Source organism: Zalophus californianus, chromosome 12 (assembly GCF_009762305.2).
Source record: "Zalophus californianus isolate mZalCal1 chromosome 12, mZalCal1.pri.v2, whole genome shotgun sequence".
In the NCBI taxonomy this organism is placed as follows: Eukaryota; Metazoa; Chordata; class Mammalia; order Carnivora; family Otariidae; genus Zalophus; species Zalophus californianus.
This window is the reverse complement of record NC_045606.1, coordinates 92,617,605-92,632,882: the sequence shown is the minus strand read 5'-3', so window position 1 is coordinate 92,632,882 and position 15,278 is coordinate 92,617,605. Positions and strand designations below refer to the sequence as shown.

At 50.8% G+C, this 15,278-nt stretch overlaps 1 protein-coding gene and 1 long non-coding RNA gene across 7 annotated transcripts in view; one reads left to right on the top strand and one right to left on the bottom strand.

Annotated features, from left to right (window-relative positions):
- The window catches only part of DENND2A (DENN domain containing 2A), a 99,896-nt gene extending 92,292 nt beyond the window's left edge, over positions 1-7,604 (top strand). For 5 of the 6 annotated variants that reach the window (XM_027573371.2, XM_027573375.2, XM_027573374.2 and 2 more), the window contains 4 exons: positions 3,481-3,598; positions 3,975-4,220; positions 5,850-5,936; positions 7,273-7,604. In XM_027573371.2, coding sequence (XP_027429172.2) covers positions 3,481-3,598; positions 3,975-4,220; positions 5,850-5,936; positions 7,273-7,304 — 483 coding nt within the window. In that variant the 3' untranslated portion in view covers positions 7,305-7,604. The remainder of the gene's footprint in view (positions 1-3,480; positions 3,599-3,974; positions 4,221-5,849; positions 5,937-7,272) is intronic. The other variant, XM_027573376.2, reaches the window with a different exon arrangement.
- Positions 7,605-7,757: 153 nt separating this feature from the next.
- On the bottom strand, positions 7,758-12,444 carry LOC113911167. Its single transcript, XR_003516391.2, has 4 exons — positions 12,283-12,444; positions 11,428-11,569; positions 11,161-11,277; positions 7,758-8,411 (listed from the first exon to the last, which is right to left on the bottom strand). It is a non-coding gene; the product is annotated as an uncharacterized LOC113911167 (long non-coding RNA).
- Positions 12,445-15,278: the final 2,834 nt, after the last annotated feature.

Here is a 15,278-nt window from a genome sequence, read left to right as displayed (position 1 = left end):
GTCATGATCCCAGGGTCCTGGGATTGAGCCCTGCATGGGGCTCCCTGCTCGATGGGAAGCCTGCTTCTCCCTCTCCCACTCCCCCTGCTTGTGTTCCCTCTCTTGCTATGTCTCTCTCTGTCAGATAAGTAAAATCTTTAAAAGATTTTATTATTTGAGAGAGAGAGAGAGTGAGAGAGAACATGAGAGAGAGAGAGAGAGAGCAGGTTCATGTGTGCAAGCAAGCAAGAGGAAGGGGCAGAGGGAGAAGCAGACACCCCGCCCAGCAGGACCCCGGGACCATGACCTGAGCCAAAGGCAGATGCTTAACCAGCTGAGCCACCCAGGCGCCCTACACATTTCTTTTCTTTTTTTTTTTTTTAAGATTTTATTTATTTATTTGACAGAGACATAGCAAGAGAGGGAACACAAGCAGGGGGAGCGGGAGAGGGAGAAGCAGGCTTCCCGCAGAGCAGGGAGGCCAGTGCGGGGCTCGATCCCAGGACCCCGGGATCATGACCTGAACCGAAGGCAGACACTTAAAGACTGAACCACCCAGGCGCCCCTACACATTTATTTTCTCGTTATCACTTGCCAAAGAGGGCTAAGTCCTAACAGATCTTGGAAAAATTCATTACAGAAAGGTTTTCCAGGCATTCCCATGGATTGCTTTTAAACTTGGAGTTGCCATACTGCTGAAAAGTTCTGTCATGTTAATGTTTTGTTCTCTTTTGAATCATTACTTCTGTCTACTTGCCCTTCCCCAGGGCCCTCCTGCTCCGAAGTCCATGATCACACTGGTCATCTGCCCTGACCAGAGTCCCTGCTTAACACTAGCCATCCTACGGGGTGGGGGCAGTGGGGGACATTTGTTGACAATCCACTAGGTGCCAAGCACTTTTACAAAGTAATTGTACTGCATTTAAAATTTTTCCACCCAGCTTTATTGAAATATTACTGACATATAATATATATGAGTTTACGATGTACAACATGATGATGTACTGTGAAATGATTATCACAATAAGATTAGTTGACACTTCTATCCCCTCAGATAATTAATTACCTTTTTTTGTGTGTGTGCTGATAGCATTTGAGACCTACTCTTTTAACAACTTTCAAGTATACAATAGAGTATTGTTAACTATAGTCACCATGCTGTGCGTTAGATTCCCAGAACCCATTTATCTTATAACCTGAAGTTTGCACACTTTGACCACACTTACCCATTTCCCCCACCTCCTAGCTCCTGGCAACCACCATTCTACTCTAATTCTGTGAATCCAGCTTTTTTTAGATTTCACATATAAGTGAGAACATACAGCATTTGTATTTCTCTGACTCATTTCACTAAGCATAATGCCCTCAGGGTCCATCCATGTTGTCATAAAAGGCAGGATTTCCTTCTTTTTTATAACTGACTAATATTCCATTATACGTGTATATACATTCCATTGTGTGTATGTATATACACACACACACACACACACACAAAATCTTATTTTCTTTATTCGTTCACCCGTGAATGAACACTTAGGTTGTTTATATGTCTTGGCCTTTGTGAATAGTGCTGCAATGAGCAGGGGGGTGCAGATATCTCTTCAAGATAGTGATTTCAGGGGTGGCTCAGTCGGTTAGGTGTCCAACTCTTGATTTCGGCTCAGGTCCTGATCTCAGGGTTGTGAGATCAAGCCCCACGTCAGGCTCCGAGCCTGGCATGGAGCCTGCTTAAGATTCTCTCCCTCTCCCTCTGCCCTTCCCCCCCTGCTCACGCTCATGCTCTTTCTCTAAAAAACAAAAAAAGGAAAGCTGGTGACTTCATTTCCTTCAGACATATACCCAGAAGTGGAATTACTGAATCATATGGTAGATGAACCTCCATACTGTTTTCCATAGCAGCTGCACTAATTCACATTCCCACCAGCAGTGCGTAAGTGTACAACTATTACTGTTCATTTTTTTCACTGTACGGAAGCTTTTTAGTGTGATGTAGTCCTTGCTTATTTTTGCTCTTGTTGCTTGTAGCTTTTGGTGTCATATCCAAAAAGCATTGCCAAGACCAATGTCAAGGAGCTTTTTCCCTATTTATTTCTAGTAGTTTTAATTTCAGGTCTAATCTTTAAGTCTTTAATCCATTTCATGTTAATTTTTGTGAGTGGTGTAAGATAGGGGTCCAATGTCATACCTTTGCATGAATTTCCTGGCACCATTTATTGAAAAGGCCATCATTTCCCCCATTGAATTCTTTTTTTTTTTTTTAAAGATTTTATTTATTTATTTGAGAGAGAGAATGAGATAGAGAGAGAGAGCATGAGAGGGGGAAGGATCAGAGGGAGAAGCAGACTCCCTGCTGAGCAGGGAACCCGATGCGGGACTCGATTCCAGGACTCCGGGATCATGACCTGAGCCGAAGGCAGTCGCTTAACCAACTGAGCCACCCAGGCGCCCCTCCCCCATTGAATTCTTAGCTCCTTTGTCAAATATTAGTTGACCATATATGCACGGGTTGATTTCTGGGCTCTTGATTCTGTTCCATTCATTGGTCTGTGTGTCTGTTTTCATGCCACTACCAGACTGCTTTGATTACTACAGCTTTGTTAATAAAGCTTGAAATCAGGAATTGTGATGCCTCCAGCTTTGTTCTTTTTTCTCAGGATTGCTTTGGCTATTCAGTGTCTTTTGTGGTTCCATGTGAATTTTAGGATTGTTTTTTCTATTTCTATAAAAAATGCCATTGCAGTCTTGGTAGGGATTGCACTGAATCTATAGATGGCTTTGGGTAAAATGGACACTGTTAACAATATTGATTTTTCCAATCTGTGAATACAGAATACCTTTCCATTTCTTTATATCTTTTTCAAATTCTTTCATCCATGTCTTCTATAGCCCATTTAATCTTCACAATGAAGTAGATATTGATTGGTACCCCCATTTTACAAGTGGGGAAACTGAGGCTCATATCGCTTGTAAAAAGTGGAATCAAGAGGAGCACCTGGCTGGCTCAGTTGGAAAAGCATGCAATTCTTAATCTCAGGGTTGGGAGTTTGAGCTCCCGGTGGGGTGTAGAGGTTAATTAAATAAATAAAACTTAAAAAAAAAAAAAAAACGTGGAATCAAGATTCAAACCTCAGATCTCTATCTCTAAATCATGTTTCTTGGGGCACCTGGGTGGCTCAGTCGGTTGAGCCTCTGCCTTTGGCTCAGGTCATGATCCCAGGTCCTGGGATTGAGCCCCGCATCGAGCTCCCAGCTCAGTGGGGAGCCTGCTTCTCCCTCTCCCTCTGCCACTCACCCTATTTGTGCTTGCTCTCTCTTTCTGTCAAATGTATAAATAAAATCTTTAAAAAAAAAAATGAGAAAATAAATCATGTTTCTTCCACTAATCCAAAAACTGTGCCGGGATTGCCCTGCAGTGTATCCAGTGTCACCTGCGGCCCAGGATGCCGCTCTCATCCCCAGAGGCACTGGGGCACCGGCCCACCTGCTGTCTCTGCTTTACAGATGGATGACGAGGATTCCATCCTCCCCAGGAAGCTTCAGGTGGCCCTGGAGCACATTCTGGAGCAGAGGAATGACCTGGCTAGTGACCAGGATGAAGGGCCCCCAGACTGCAAGCACGGTAAGAGCTCAGCCACCTCCATCTCCCTCTTCCATCATTAGAATCGGGCAGCGAGTGGGCAGGTGACCAGCCCTTCCACGTGGCATTGAGTTAAGTAGGAAAAGTGGCCAGAGGGGCGTGCAAAGAGAGAAACTGGGTGTGTAACCCCTTGATCTGGATCTCATGCTAACAATGAATTGTGAGAAAATTTTTCCCACCTCCCCCAGTTTGGCCCTAAAATACCCAATTAAAGGGGAGAAAGAAATGACTTCGTCCCTCCGGGTAACCTTGGTCTCGGAGAATGATGATCGGCTCTAGTCCTTACTTGCGCCCGCGGGGCTGTTTCGGGCTCTGCCCCCGCCCTCACTGGTGCCGGCCCCGTCCCCACTTTGCTCAGGCCCCCAGTCCAGCCCCTTGAACGAGGTGGTGTCCGAAGCCTTCGTCCGCTTCTTCGTGGAGATCGTGGGCCACTACTCCCTGTTCCTGACGGCGGGCGAGCGCGAGGAGAGGACCCTGCAGCGAGAGGCCTTCCGCAAAGCCGTCTCCTCCAAGAGCCTCCGCCGCTTCCTGGAGGTTTTCATGGAGACCCAGACCTTTCGGGGCTTCATCCAGGAGCGGGAGCTGCGCCGGCAGGATGCCAGAGGTTAGGGGGCACCTTCTGTGCCGGGGGCCGAGGCAGCTAGAGACGCCCAGGCCGGCAGAGGCAGAGGAGTGGGGAGGAAGGTCGTGGGGCCAGGGCACGGGTGGGAGGGACAGCGTGGCCTCCTCCGGGGACGCTCCGTCTTGGCGCCTCGGAGCTGGTCACACTGCCCCAGAGTCGGCCTGTCTGCTCTGGCCATCTCGTCCCCGCTCACAGCCTCTCCCAGAACCACGTTCCAGGTTCGGGCGGCAGGTTCTCCTTGGGTTCCATCTTTCCCACTTGATGAAACTCTCCAGAACATGCTTTCCTGTCTCTCGCCGGCCCCTCCTCTCCTCTTCTTCAGGCCTCTCCTTCCTTCTGCCCTTCTTCCCTCCCAGTCCCCCGAGGTATGGCACCAGCAGGCAGGAGCCGGCTGGGGGGGGACAGGGGGAAAGAGGCTGGCCGTGCCCCCCACTTTGTGTGAGCGCCTCCTCACATTCAGCCCGATCGGCCGCAGCACCGGAGGGAGGACAGCAGAGACTCCCCAACTTGGGGAGCTTGTGGGTCATCTCACCATGGAGCCTGGCCTCCTGCACTCTCTCTCCTCCCTTTCCCTGTCCCCTCTGGCTGGGTTCCATCACACTTCCAGGGCTTAGGAGGGGGAGCATGTGAGGGAGGATCAAATCACTCCCCTCTCTTTCTTGCATCACAGTAAGTCCTTTTGGGAATCGGAAAGCTAGCAATGTTGGCAAAGACAGTCACTGGCGGGAATTAGACCTGGGTGGGGGAGAGACACCACGGAGAAGCCGGTCGAGTGAAGACGGAGGGCAGCGAGGGCCCTGGAACAGCCTCTGGCCCCAGGCCTCCGTGTCCTCTGGTGCTGTGATGGCCCAGCCTGGGTGAAGGAACCAAAGCCCCACGTGCCTGGGGCTCTTTGCAAAGTAGAGACAGAATGGCCACACATCAGGTATTCTGATGAATGGTATCTGAAGAGACACAAGGAAATTGATTAGTGTCGGAGTCACACTCCTGACGACAGGATTCCTTGAAATAGAAGCTCTGCTAACCAGATCATCTGCTTACAGATCACTATTTGATAGAAAGGTCGAGACACAAAAGCTTAAAAGTGGCATGGGAGGCGTCCTCTGTCCAGGGAAAATCAGTGAGAGGAAGACAATGCCTGAAGCTCACACCTTGAGGCTAGAGGCGAAGGCACCTTTGCGGTGCCCTGTCTGGCCTTCCTGAGCCGACAGATGGCAGACAGATTCCCTGGAAGCTAAACCACTTGGCCGGCATTCCTCTTAGGGGAGAATATGAGGAAAGGGGAGACTACAGGAGTCTGAAAGCCAGGGCGGTCTGGTTCATCTTTGAAACCATGTGCCTGCCACAGTATAGACACTTGGAAGGTGTTTGTTGAATAAAAATAGGATTTCATGTATGATCTAGCTTTACAGCCTCCCGAAGATAGTTATTGCACAAGGTCGGGCAATTATAAGGGCAATAAAAACCCTTATAAACCTTATGATTCAGAGCATGTTTATAGGAGCAGCTCGTCTCAGAAGCAAGGTTTCTTTTTTATGGCAGTAAGGAAATGGATATGTTTAGAAGAGAGAGAGAAGGAACTAAAATGGCTGGGATTTCTCTTGCTGACAGGTCTGTTTGAGGTCCGAGCCCAAGAGTACCTAGAAACACTCCCCAGTGGAGAACACAGCGGCGTCAATAAGTTCCTGAAGGGACTCGGTAAGGCCCGGCGGTCTCGGTCCGCATCACCAGCCTCTGGTTCCCCCGGGTCTCGAGTCTCGTTCGGTTCCCTCCACTGGGGCAGGTGCCCAATAATGCTCGCTGCACTGCGGCCTTGTAGGCTCCTGTTCTGATCCGGCCCCAGAGGATAGACAAGGGCAACAAAGCACCCCTCCCTGCCTCACCGGCCCCCGGGCAGTCCTGCTGTATTCCTCTCTCTTCTCTCCCGCACTCTTCAGTCTTCTGGGCAATTGAACTTAGGAAGCATGAGGGGAACCGAAGAAGGGTGTCTGGTAGTGAAGACCTGGAGCAGCCTCCAAATTAGTGGAAATGGGGCGCCTGGGTGGCTCAGTTGGTTAAGCGACTGCCTTCGGCTCAGGTCATGATCCTGGAGTCCCGGGATCGAGTCCCGCATCGGGCTCCCTGCTCAGCGGGGGGTCTGCTTCTCCCTCTGACCCTCCCCCCCTCTCATGTGCACTCTCTCTCTCTCTCTCTCTCTCTCTCTCTCATTCTCGCTCTCTCAAATAAATAAATAAATAAAATCTTTAAAAAAAAAACAAATTAGTGGAAATGTAAGAATTATGAGGACGTTGGGGCGCCAAGCTGGCTCGGTCCATGGAACGTGCCACTCTTGATCTCAGGGGTTGTGAGTTCAAGCCCCATGTTAGGTGTAGAGATTACTTTTTTTTTTTTTTTAAAGATTTTATTTATTTGAGAGAGAGAGAATGAGAGAGAGAGAGAGCACGAGAGGGGGGAGGGTCAGAGGGAGAAGCAGACTCCCCGCTGAGCAGGGAGCCCGATGCGGGACTCGATCCCGGGACTCCAGGCCCATGACCTGAGCCGAAGGCAATTGCTTAACCAACTGAGCCACCCAGGCGCCCAGGTGTAGAGATTACTTAAAAAAATAAATAAAAATTAAAAAACAAAAACCAAAAGAATTAGGGCTTCGGTTTAATCGAGGGTGATGAGGCGCCCAGGGGGAGGTGCAAGTGGGCCAATACCGTGCCTTCCGCGGGACGGCTGGTTTCCTGGGGAGGCCCTCCTACCCACCTGTGCTGCTGGGGGTTTTCTCCTCATGTGGCTCCTCAGGGACATGTTACATTCAGTGCTCCCTGTGTCGCCGTTTCAGGAGCAAACACTCCTCTACAGCTCTGACACGCTTCCTTTCAAAACTGCCCACGTCTGAGCAAGATCCCTTTGCGTTGGGGAGGTTGCGTGAGGAGAGGCTCCAGAGGTGGCCTGGGAGGCCGCAGTCACCCCCACCATGTCCGGGTTGAAAAGGGTAGGATGTCACTTTTGTCTGCCTGGTGACATGTTCTCATTTTCTTTTTTTTAGGCAACAAAATGAAGTTTCTCCACAAGAAATAACCTTCAGCTCAGCCTCAAGGGAAAACTTCCTCGTGGTTGCAACCACATTTTTTAAAAAACGGTCCTGGTGGCCTTTCTGAAATGCTGGGTCCTGGTTGTATGGGATAAAGGCCGGATGGTTTCCGGCTGCCCCAGGGCCTCCCCAGGACCCAGGGCCCAGCGGGTGCTGCTCCTGCAGAACAGCCCTGGAAAGGGGACCTGAGACCAGGCATGGCAGCAACTTTCAAATGGATTGTTTGGGTTGTTGGGTTTGGGATTTTTTCTATTTTTTACTCTTAGGTATTAAAAGAAAGAAAAGTGTTTGGGTTTTCTTTTTATTATGCCAGGGCTAAGAAAACTCTCTCGTGCCCTATGCCATGGTGCCCTGGTTCATCGTGCCTGGTGGCTGCGCTCTAAACCCCAGAGGAGAGGAGGAAGGGGAGGGCCGGAGCGGTGACCAGGGGCTGGGAAACAAGGCGCCCCTCTGGGTGGGAGCTGGGGACAGAGGCAGGTGTTAGGGGAGGAGGGCAGTGGAGATCGTAGGGCACTCGTGCTCACAGGTGACAGGTGTCCTCTTGGGGAAAGGATTGGCCTGTGTGTGTTCTGTGCTTGTCTGGGGCCTGAAGGAAGGAGCGCAAGCACCACAGACATTTGGCTTCCTGGGCTGAGCTGCACGTCCAAGGCCGGCCAGGGACGCCACCTGGTGGCCGAGGCCGTTGGTCGTGCTCCCCACTCCTCTGGGCCCGAACGGACCTGACACTTCCCGATGGCCTTTTTTCTCTTCGAAGCCATGGGACCATCCACTGCCCAAGCAGTCCATGACTTTCAGAGGGACACAGAAAAAGAGCTCTCCTCATGAGATCTGTTAATAAAATATTCTTGGGGACCTTAAAACATGTAATCCACAGCTTTGACCGTATTTCCATTTATATTGTAGGGAATGTTTCCCATCTCATTGTAGGGACCCAGATCAGCATACATGGAGGGGCTTGTGGTGTTGATGTTTACAAGAGGGGTCATCAAAACTCCGGGGCTAGCTTCATCAGACTCATGCGCCAGCTAGGCGGCTTGCCTTCTCAGGACCAGAAGCAGAGAGGTGGGGGTAAAGCTTGTACCCCAAGTCCTGTCCTGCAAAGATCACAGTGAGGATGCAGGAAGAGAAGGCAGGCAGCACAGGCAAGTTCTCAAGCAGGCCTCAGGAACACCAGGGGGCCGACCCGCTGCTTGCACATTGCACGAGCGGACCTCCTCTGGATGGCACCAGTGGTCCCGACAAAAACACACAAAAGGGATGTGCTCTGACCTTGGCAGTGGCCCAAGGACCTGTGCCACTTGGCAGAGATTCTCACTTTTAGGGAGTTGGGAACAGGGGGTCTAATAAGGAAAAAAAGAAGAGGAAAATGAAGCGGTTGATCTCTGTCATTCTACATTAGAGGTTCTTAACTGGAGTCATGGATGACCCCCTTCCATCCACAAGTTATAGCCAAGACTTGGTGTGTCCATTTATGTTTTAAGAGAGGATCTACGGTTTATATCAGATTCTCAAAGGGGTCCAAGGTTGGAACCAGGCTATGCATCACAATTAGCCTGGGTAGGTACGTGTGGTTGGGGTCGAGTGGGGGAGACGGAAGGGGAATCTCTGGGGAATCTCTTGAGTGGTGGGGGCTCAGGAATTTGTACCTTACAAGCCCCTCAGAGTAGTTAATTTTATGAATACCAGTATTCTGCCCAGAGATGATCACTTTTAATATTTTGGAATATACCTTCTTTTCTAACTTATTTCATATTGTTTACTTAACACCTCCAAGTGAATAAATATAAATCTTTGTCAACATTTCTAATGACTGTGTAACTTTCTGTTTTATAGATGTATTAGAAATTAGTTTACCAATCCTCTACTCTTAATGCATGCAAGCTATTTCCAGGGTTTTTTTTTTTTAAGATTTATTTATTTATTTATTAGAGAGAGAGACAGAGAGAGCATGAGAGGGGGGAGGGTCAGAGGGAGGAGCAGACTCCCCGCCGAGCAGGGAGCCCGATGTGGGACTCGATCCTGGGACTCCAGGATCATGACCTGAGCCGAAGGCAGTCGCTTAACCAACTGAGCCACCCAGGCGCCCCAAGCTATTTCCAGTTTTTAATATCATAAAGAGCATTGAGAAAAGCATCTTTGTATAAATGCCTTATTTTCATTTTTGCTTGAAGTACAATATACATACAGAAGAGTTCTCAGATCATGAGTATACAGCGTCACAGACTTCTGCAAATGACCACATCTGTGTAAGCAGCACTCAAGTCAAAAAGAAGCCATCATCGGACCCTGGAGAGCCCTCTGACCCACCTTCCCAGCATTCCTCCCATCCGGCCCTGGCCCTGCTTACGTTTAAACTAAATCAACTGAAAAGTTGTCAACAACTTGCAAAGTGGTAAGTTAGGCTGGGCAGGGTCAGAGGCAAGAGAAACAAAGCAGAGCTATAATCTAAGCTCACAGTTTAGGGCAGATTCTGGATGGATAACACGGTTTGGGTTCAGAAACCAAGTGTGGCTATAAGGCCTGGGTGGGCTAGACCAGATCACCACCACCCAGCCTCTGTGTCTTTTTTTTTTTTTAAAGATTTTATGTATTTATTTGAGAGAGAATGAGAGAGAGAGAGAGAGAGCATGAGAGGGGGGAGGGTCAGAGGGAGAAGCAGACTCCCTGCTGAGCAGTGACCCCGATGCGGGACTCGATCCAGGGACTCCAGGACCATGACCTGAGCCGAAGGCAGTCGCTTAACCAACTGAGCCACCCAGGTGCCCCCAGCCTCTGTGTCTTGCTGCACACGGAGCATTTATCCAAGAACCCAGTCCTCTAGTGCCAACAAAAGGCATACATTTTCCATGAAGAATGTGTATGTGTGTGTGTTTAGAAGCACAGGGTTTCAGTTCGCGGTGAATCACATGACTCGTTTCCCCCAGGCAGTGCTGGAGAATCCTGCCGCCTCCTTGATCCTGGGCACTTTCCCTCCTACCCACCCTGTCTTTTTCCCCCTTTTTCTTATATTGGGGTGAAATTCACAGAACATACAATCAATCGTTTTGAAGTGAACAATTCAGGGGCGCCTGGGTGGCTCAGTCATTAAGCGTCTGCCTTTGGCTCAGGTGATGATCCCGGGGTCCTGGGATCGAGCCCCGCATCGGGCTCCCTGCTCGGCGGGAAGCCTGCTTCTCCCTCTCCCACTCCCCCTGCTTGGGTTCCCTCTCTCGCTGTCTCTCTCTGTCAAATAAATATATAAAATCTTTTTTAAATAAATAAATAAATAAAGTGAACAATCCAGTGGCATTTAGTACACTCACAGTGTTAGCAACAACCAAAAGACATTTTCATCACCCTAAAAGAAAACCCTGTACGCATTAAGCCGTTACTCCCAGGCCCTCCTCACCCCCAGCCCCTGGCAACCACCACTCCTCTTGCCATCTCCATGGGTTTATCTCCTCTGGGTATTTTATACAAGTGGGATCACGATATGTCACCTTTTGCGTCTGGTTGCTTTCACTGAGTATAATGTTTTCAAGGTGCATCCACGCTGTAGCACCTAACAGCACTTCATTCCTGCTCATGGCTGAATGATATGCAGGGTATGGTTGGCACACATATTGTTTACCCATTCTTCCATCCGTGGACGCTCGGTTTATTTCCACCTTTTGACCACTGAGAACACTACTGCTGCAAACATGCGCGGTACCTGTTTTCAGTTTCTTTGAGCAGATGTACCTAGGAGTGGAATTGCTGGGTCCTATAGAAATGTCTGCCTTTCAATTGGGGGGGACCATCCGACTGATTTCCACAGTGCTGGCACTTTTTCATTCCCACCCACGACGTCTGAGGGCACCTCACCTTTTGATGCTTCCTTCCTTTCTTCAGACCGGCTCCAGCTTGCACAGCTATATCCATCACCTTCCAGCCACACCTCTCAGAGAGGACCCCAAGCTTCTCAGGGGTGATTGGCACCTCCTGCGTCAGTTTGATGGGATACTAGTGTGAAATGCAGATTCCTGGGATCCACCTTAATCTACCTGGAGCTAAAGCCCTAGAACCCTTCATTGGCCAGGAGTTCCCCCGATGTCTTCACACATTTACAGGACTCTGTCTTAGGTGACTCACCTCCTCAGGTGACTGATCTCCTCCCTTGTAAGCAAATTCTCCTTTATGTTTCACTGACAGTAATCTCAGGGCCAAGTTTTGGAAATGAGACCTCTGCCTGTATGTCCTGCGTTCAGCATTACCTAAGAGCCCCTAAAATGCTCTGCAAAATAAAAACAGAAATGAAATGGGTATACGCTTGCACGGGGCCACCCACACTCATCTGAGATATCAAACCTGGTGAATTCGGTTTTTTAAAAAAGGTCCCATTACTCAAGTTACCTTGCGCAGGCTTGAAGGCAAACCCAAGGCAGTACATGCTAGGCCCCCAAAAATCCCGAGGACGGATTGCTGTGGGGATGAGCTCAGAGGAGGGCAGGGTGGGTGAGAGCAGGGGCGGGGGAGGGGGCTCAGACTTCACCATGTGAGCTGAGCTCAGAGCCGGACTCGGGTGGACAGGAGGGGCTGAAACAGGCAGAGGAGGAAAGGGAGATTCTGGCCCGAGCAGAGGTGAGTAAGAAAAGCCAGGGGCAGGTGAGAGGGGTCACTGGACTGCGCGCACCTGCGACGGCCAATTAACTTCACTCCCTGGCTTGTCGGGTGACCACACCTCGCCCTCACCCAGGTCTTGGGTGGGGCGCAGCTGCCAACCTCTGACTCCTTTTTGGTTACAATTGACGGAGGCCTGGTGCCAGCTTCCGCGGCGATGAGCCAAAAAGCACAACAGCCTCACCTTTGGTCAACCCGGGGCTCCTCAGCTGCCCCTCTTGCCCTCCTCTGCCTGCAACCATCACCCGCCCCACCCCAACCGTCTTGCTAAGAGCACCCAGTCCAGTCCTGCACCCAAACCTCACCACAGGTTGTTAATTCCCTCACCCGCATGGGCGGAATGTGGACCAAGCTGTCTTTTGGGCAGAGGACTCCAGATTCCCGGGGACTCACGCATCACTCTCTCAGGCAGGAGCGAAAGGGCTGATCCAGTGGGCAGATCTGGGTGGCAGCTCCAGGAGGCCTGGCCGGCGGACCCGAGCCCCTGGACCTGGAGTTTGGCCTGGGGCACAGGTTGCTCTTCTGCCCTCACTGCGCTGGTTTATCCGGCCTGGGGAAAGCCCTGAGCAGGAGCTGGCACAGCAGACTGCGCCCAAGCGGGGGGGGCGGGCGGGGGGGGGGAGTGTCAGCCACTAGGGCGACTCAGGAGCAGGTGGGTCAGGGCCCTTCCCAGCAGCGTGGGTCCACTAGCCGCATGTCCTTGGTTCCGGGGCCCCGCCCTCCGGCCTAGCCAAGCCCCTGCTGAGTCAGGTCATGGTGCTATGGAGGCAGAGGGAAGCTGAAAGCCTCCAGGGATGGGGCATCCGCCTTCCGGGGGAGCCATGGGGTTCAGGCTACACCAAGCCCGACTGTCACCATCCTGCACTTCTAGCCGTGACAAAATATTGTGCTTAAAAAACAAAAACCAGGGGCACCTGTGGCTCAGTCGTTAAGCATCTGCCTTCGGCTCAGGTCATGATCCCGGGGTCCTGGGATTGAGTCCCGCATGGGGCTCCCTGCTCGGCGGGAAGCCTGCTTCTCCCTCTGCCCCTCCCCCTCCCCTTGCTCGTGCTCCCTGCCCTCTCTTCCCCAAATAAATAAATAAAATCTTTAAAAAAAAAACAAATAAAAACAAAACCCAGGTGATCGCTGTACAACATGAATATACTTAATGCCACTGAGCTGTATAGTTTTAAAAGGGTGAAAATGATACATTTTACGTTGTGTACCTGTTAAACCCCCTCCGAGACACACACACACACACACACACACACACACACACACACACGAACCCACAGCAATAATGTTGCAGGGCATTTATATTCTGGGAAAATTATTTAACTCTGGCCATTTATCGTCCACACATATATTTCTATGAGATAAACGCCAACTTCCTCTATGCAATTGCCTCCAAATGAAGCAGGAGAGCGAGGTTCTTGTCTCACAGAGAATGAACCTCGCAGTAAAGCGACAGAAGTTTATTGAGTGAAAATACGGAAAAAGCTCTCAAGAGTGAGAGGGGTCCCGACAGGATTGCCAACAAGGGCCTTCAGCGTCGGTCTTTTATAGAAAGCTAACCAGGGAGCTTAAATCCTTTTAACATCTCTATTGATAGCACCATTGAGCAGGAACTAGTGATAACACCTTCAGTGGTTTACTTCCTTTGTAGGGTCTGGTTATTCTTTGTTGGTCACAGGTGATTATCATAAAAAAAGGCACCCTCCCCTCACCTAGAGACGGGGGGCGGCAGGGGGGTGCCGCTGTCCTGAATGTTCTCCTTGACTTGCCATCCCCTCCATGACTGGACCTGCCTACTACCCACAGGTTCCCTGCAGCCCAAACCCTCCGCCATCTGAGGCAACACGGCGTGCCCTGCCCCCCCCACGTGCACATGCACACACACACGTGCATGGTGACCTTCAGGGAAACATCGAAACCTCTCCACTTTAAGCAGCATGTAGAAAAAGAACCGAGGTCCCCAAGCCACTGCCCCTCCACCCCGGGGGTGGCCCCATGGGCCACCCACAGCCGGTAAAAAGAGGCAAGATCCCTGTGCGGTGATGAGAATATTCTGGGATTAGCGAGTGCTGATGGTCACACTCGTGACCACACTAGAAACCACCGAGCTGTACACTTTTAAAGGGTGAACTTTAGGGTGTGTGAGTTCTATTTCTACGAGTGGAGACCTGCCTCTGGGGCTCCAGGGGAAGGAAAGCTGGGCGTCTGGGATAAGCCCACCTTGTAGCTGCCGGGGTGACGGGACCAAAGCTCCTGCAGAAGGAAGCAGCAGTTCCCAGGCCAGCATCAGGACAGTGGACGCCCCGCCGTGGGGTTGGGGCTACTGTCCCAGCAACCCCGGAGACTAAGGGCCCCCACGAACGTGCACTACACTTCTCTCACAATTGGTAAACACCGTGCTCCTTACAGAAGCCTGTGTCCTCTGCAGCGGCTGATGGCGTCCTCCCAAGCGACCATCCACTCCCCACCCATGAGATTACTGCACGTTCTGGACACACAGGCGTCTCCCTGATTAGTCCTCTTCCCAGGGACACATCCAGGGACTGCGTCAAACAGCTCCCTGAATCTTGGCATTGCTTCCGGCCCCTGAACCCTGGGAACAGCTCAAATGTTCTGTCCGGGGCCGTACGCTCCCTTCCTTTGCGGGCTCCCCACATCCCCAGCCCCTCGCCATCCCCACACTGGGCCGTGATTGCCAGTGTCATACCAGGGGACCGTGGACAATGCCCTCTACAGAGGAGACGGGGATGGCAGATCAGCCTCCTTCTTCTGAAAGAGCCCTAGAAGGCCGGAATGTTTTTGTCACACGTGTTCCCACACTAAGTGCTCTGTTTCTGGGGAAGGACATTTTGGGGTGTTTGCACCATTTGGAAAGGCAAGGCCAGGACCCAAGGCATGAGAGAGGCTCCCTACTGTCCTTGAAGACCTGCAGGACCAAGGGAAGGAAGGACAAGGTACTTAAGGAAGGAACTTGGCCTTTCTTCCTTTTCTTTCTTTTTTTTTTTTTTAAGGCTGAAACAACAGTGATTTGCTCTGAAGCGGCTTCAAAGAGTCCCTGAATGAATGGGCGCCTGGGTGGTTCAGTCAGTTGAGCATCCGACTCTTGGTTTTAGCTCCCATCATAATTTCAGGGTCGTGGAATCGAGTCCCATGTCGGGGCTGCTTGTCCCTCTCCCTCTGCCCTTTGCCCTGCTCTCTATCTCTGAGATAAATAAAATCTTAAAAAAAAAAAATGTATCCCTGAATCACACTGTTATCTGGTGCTGGTGGTTTTCCATATGGAGAAAGAAGAAAAGTGGTCCCCTACCTCTGCCCATGCATACAAA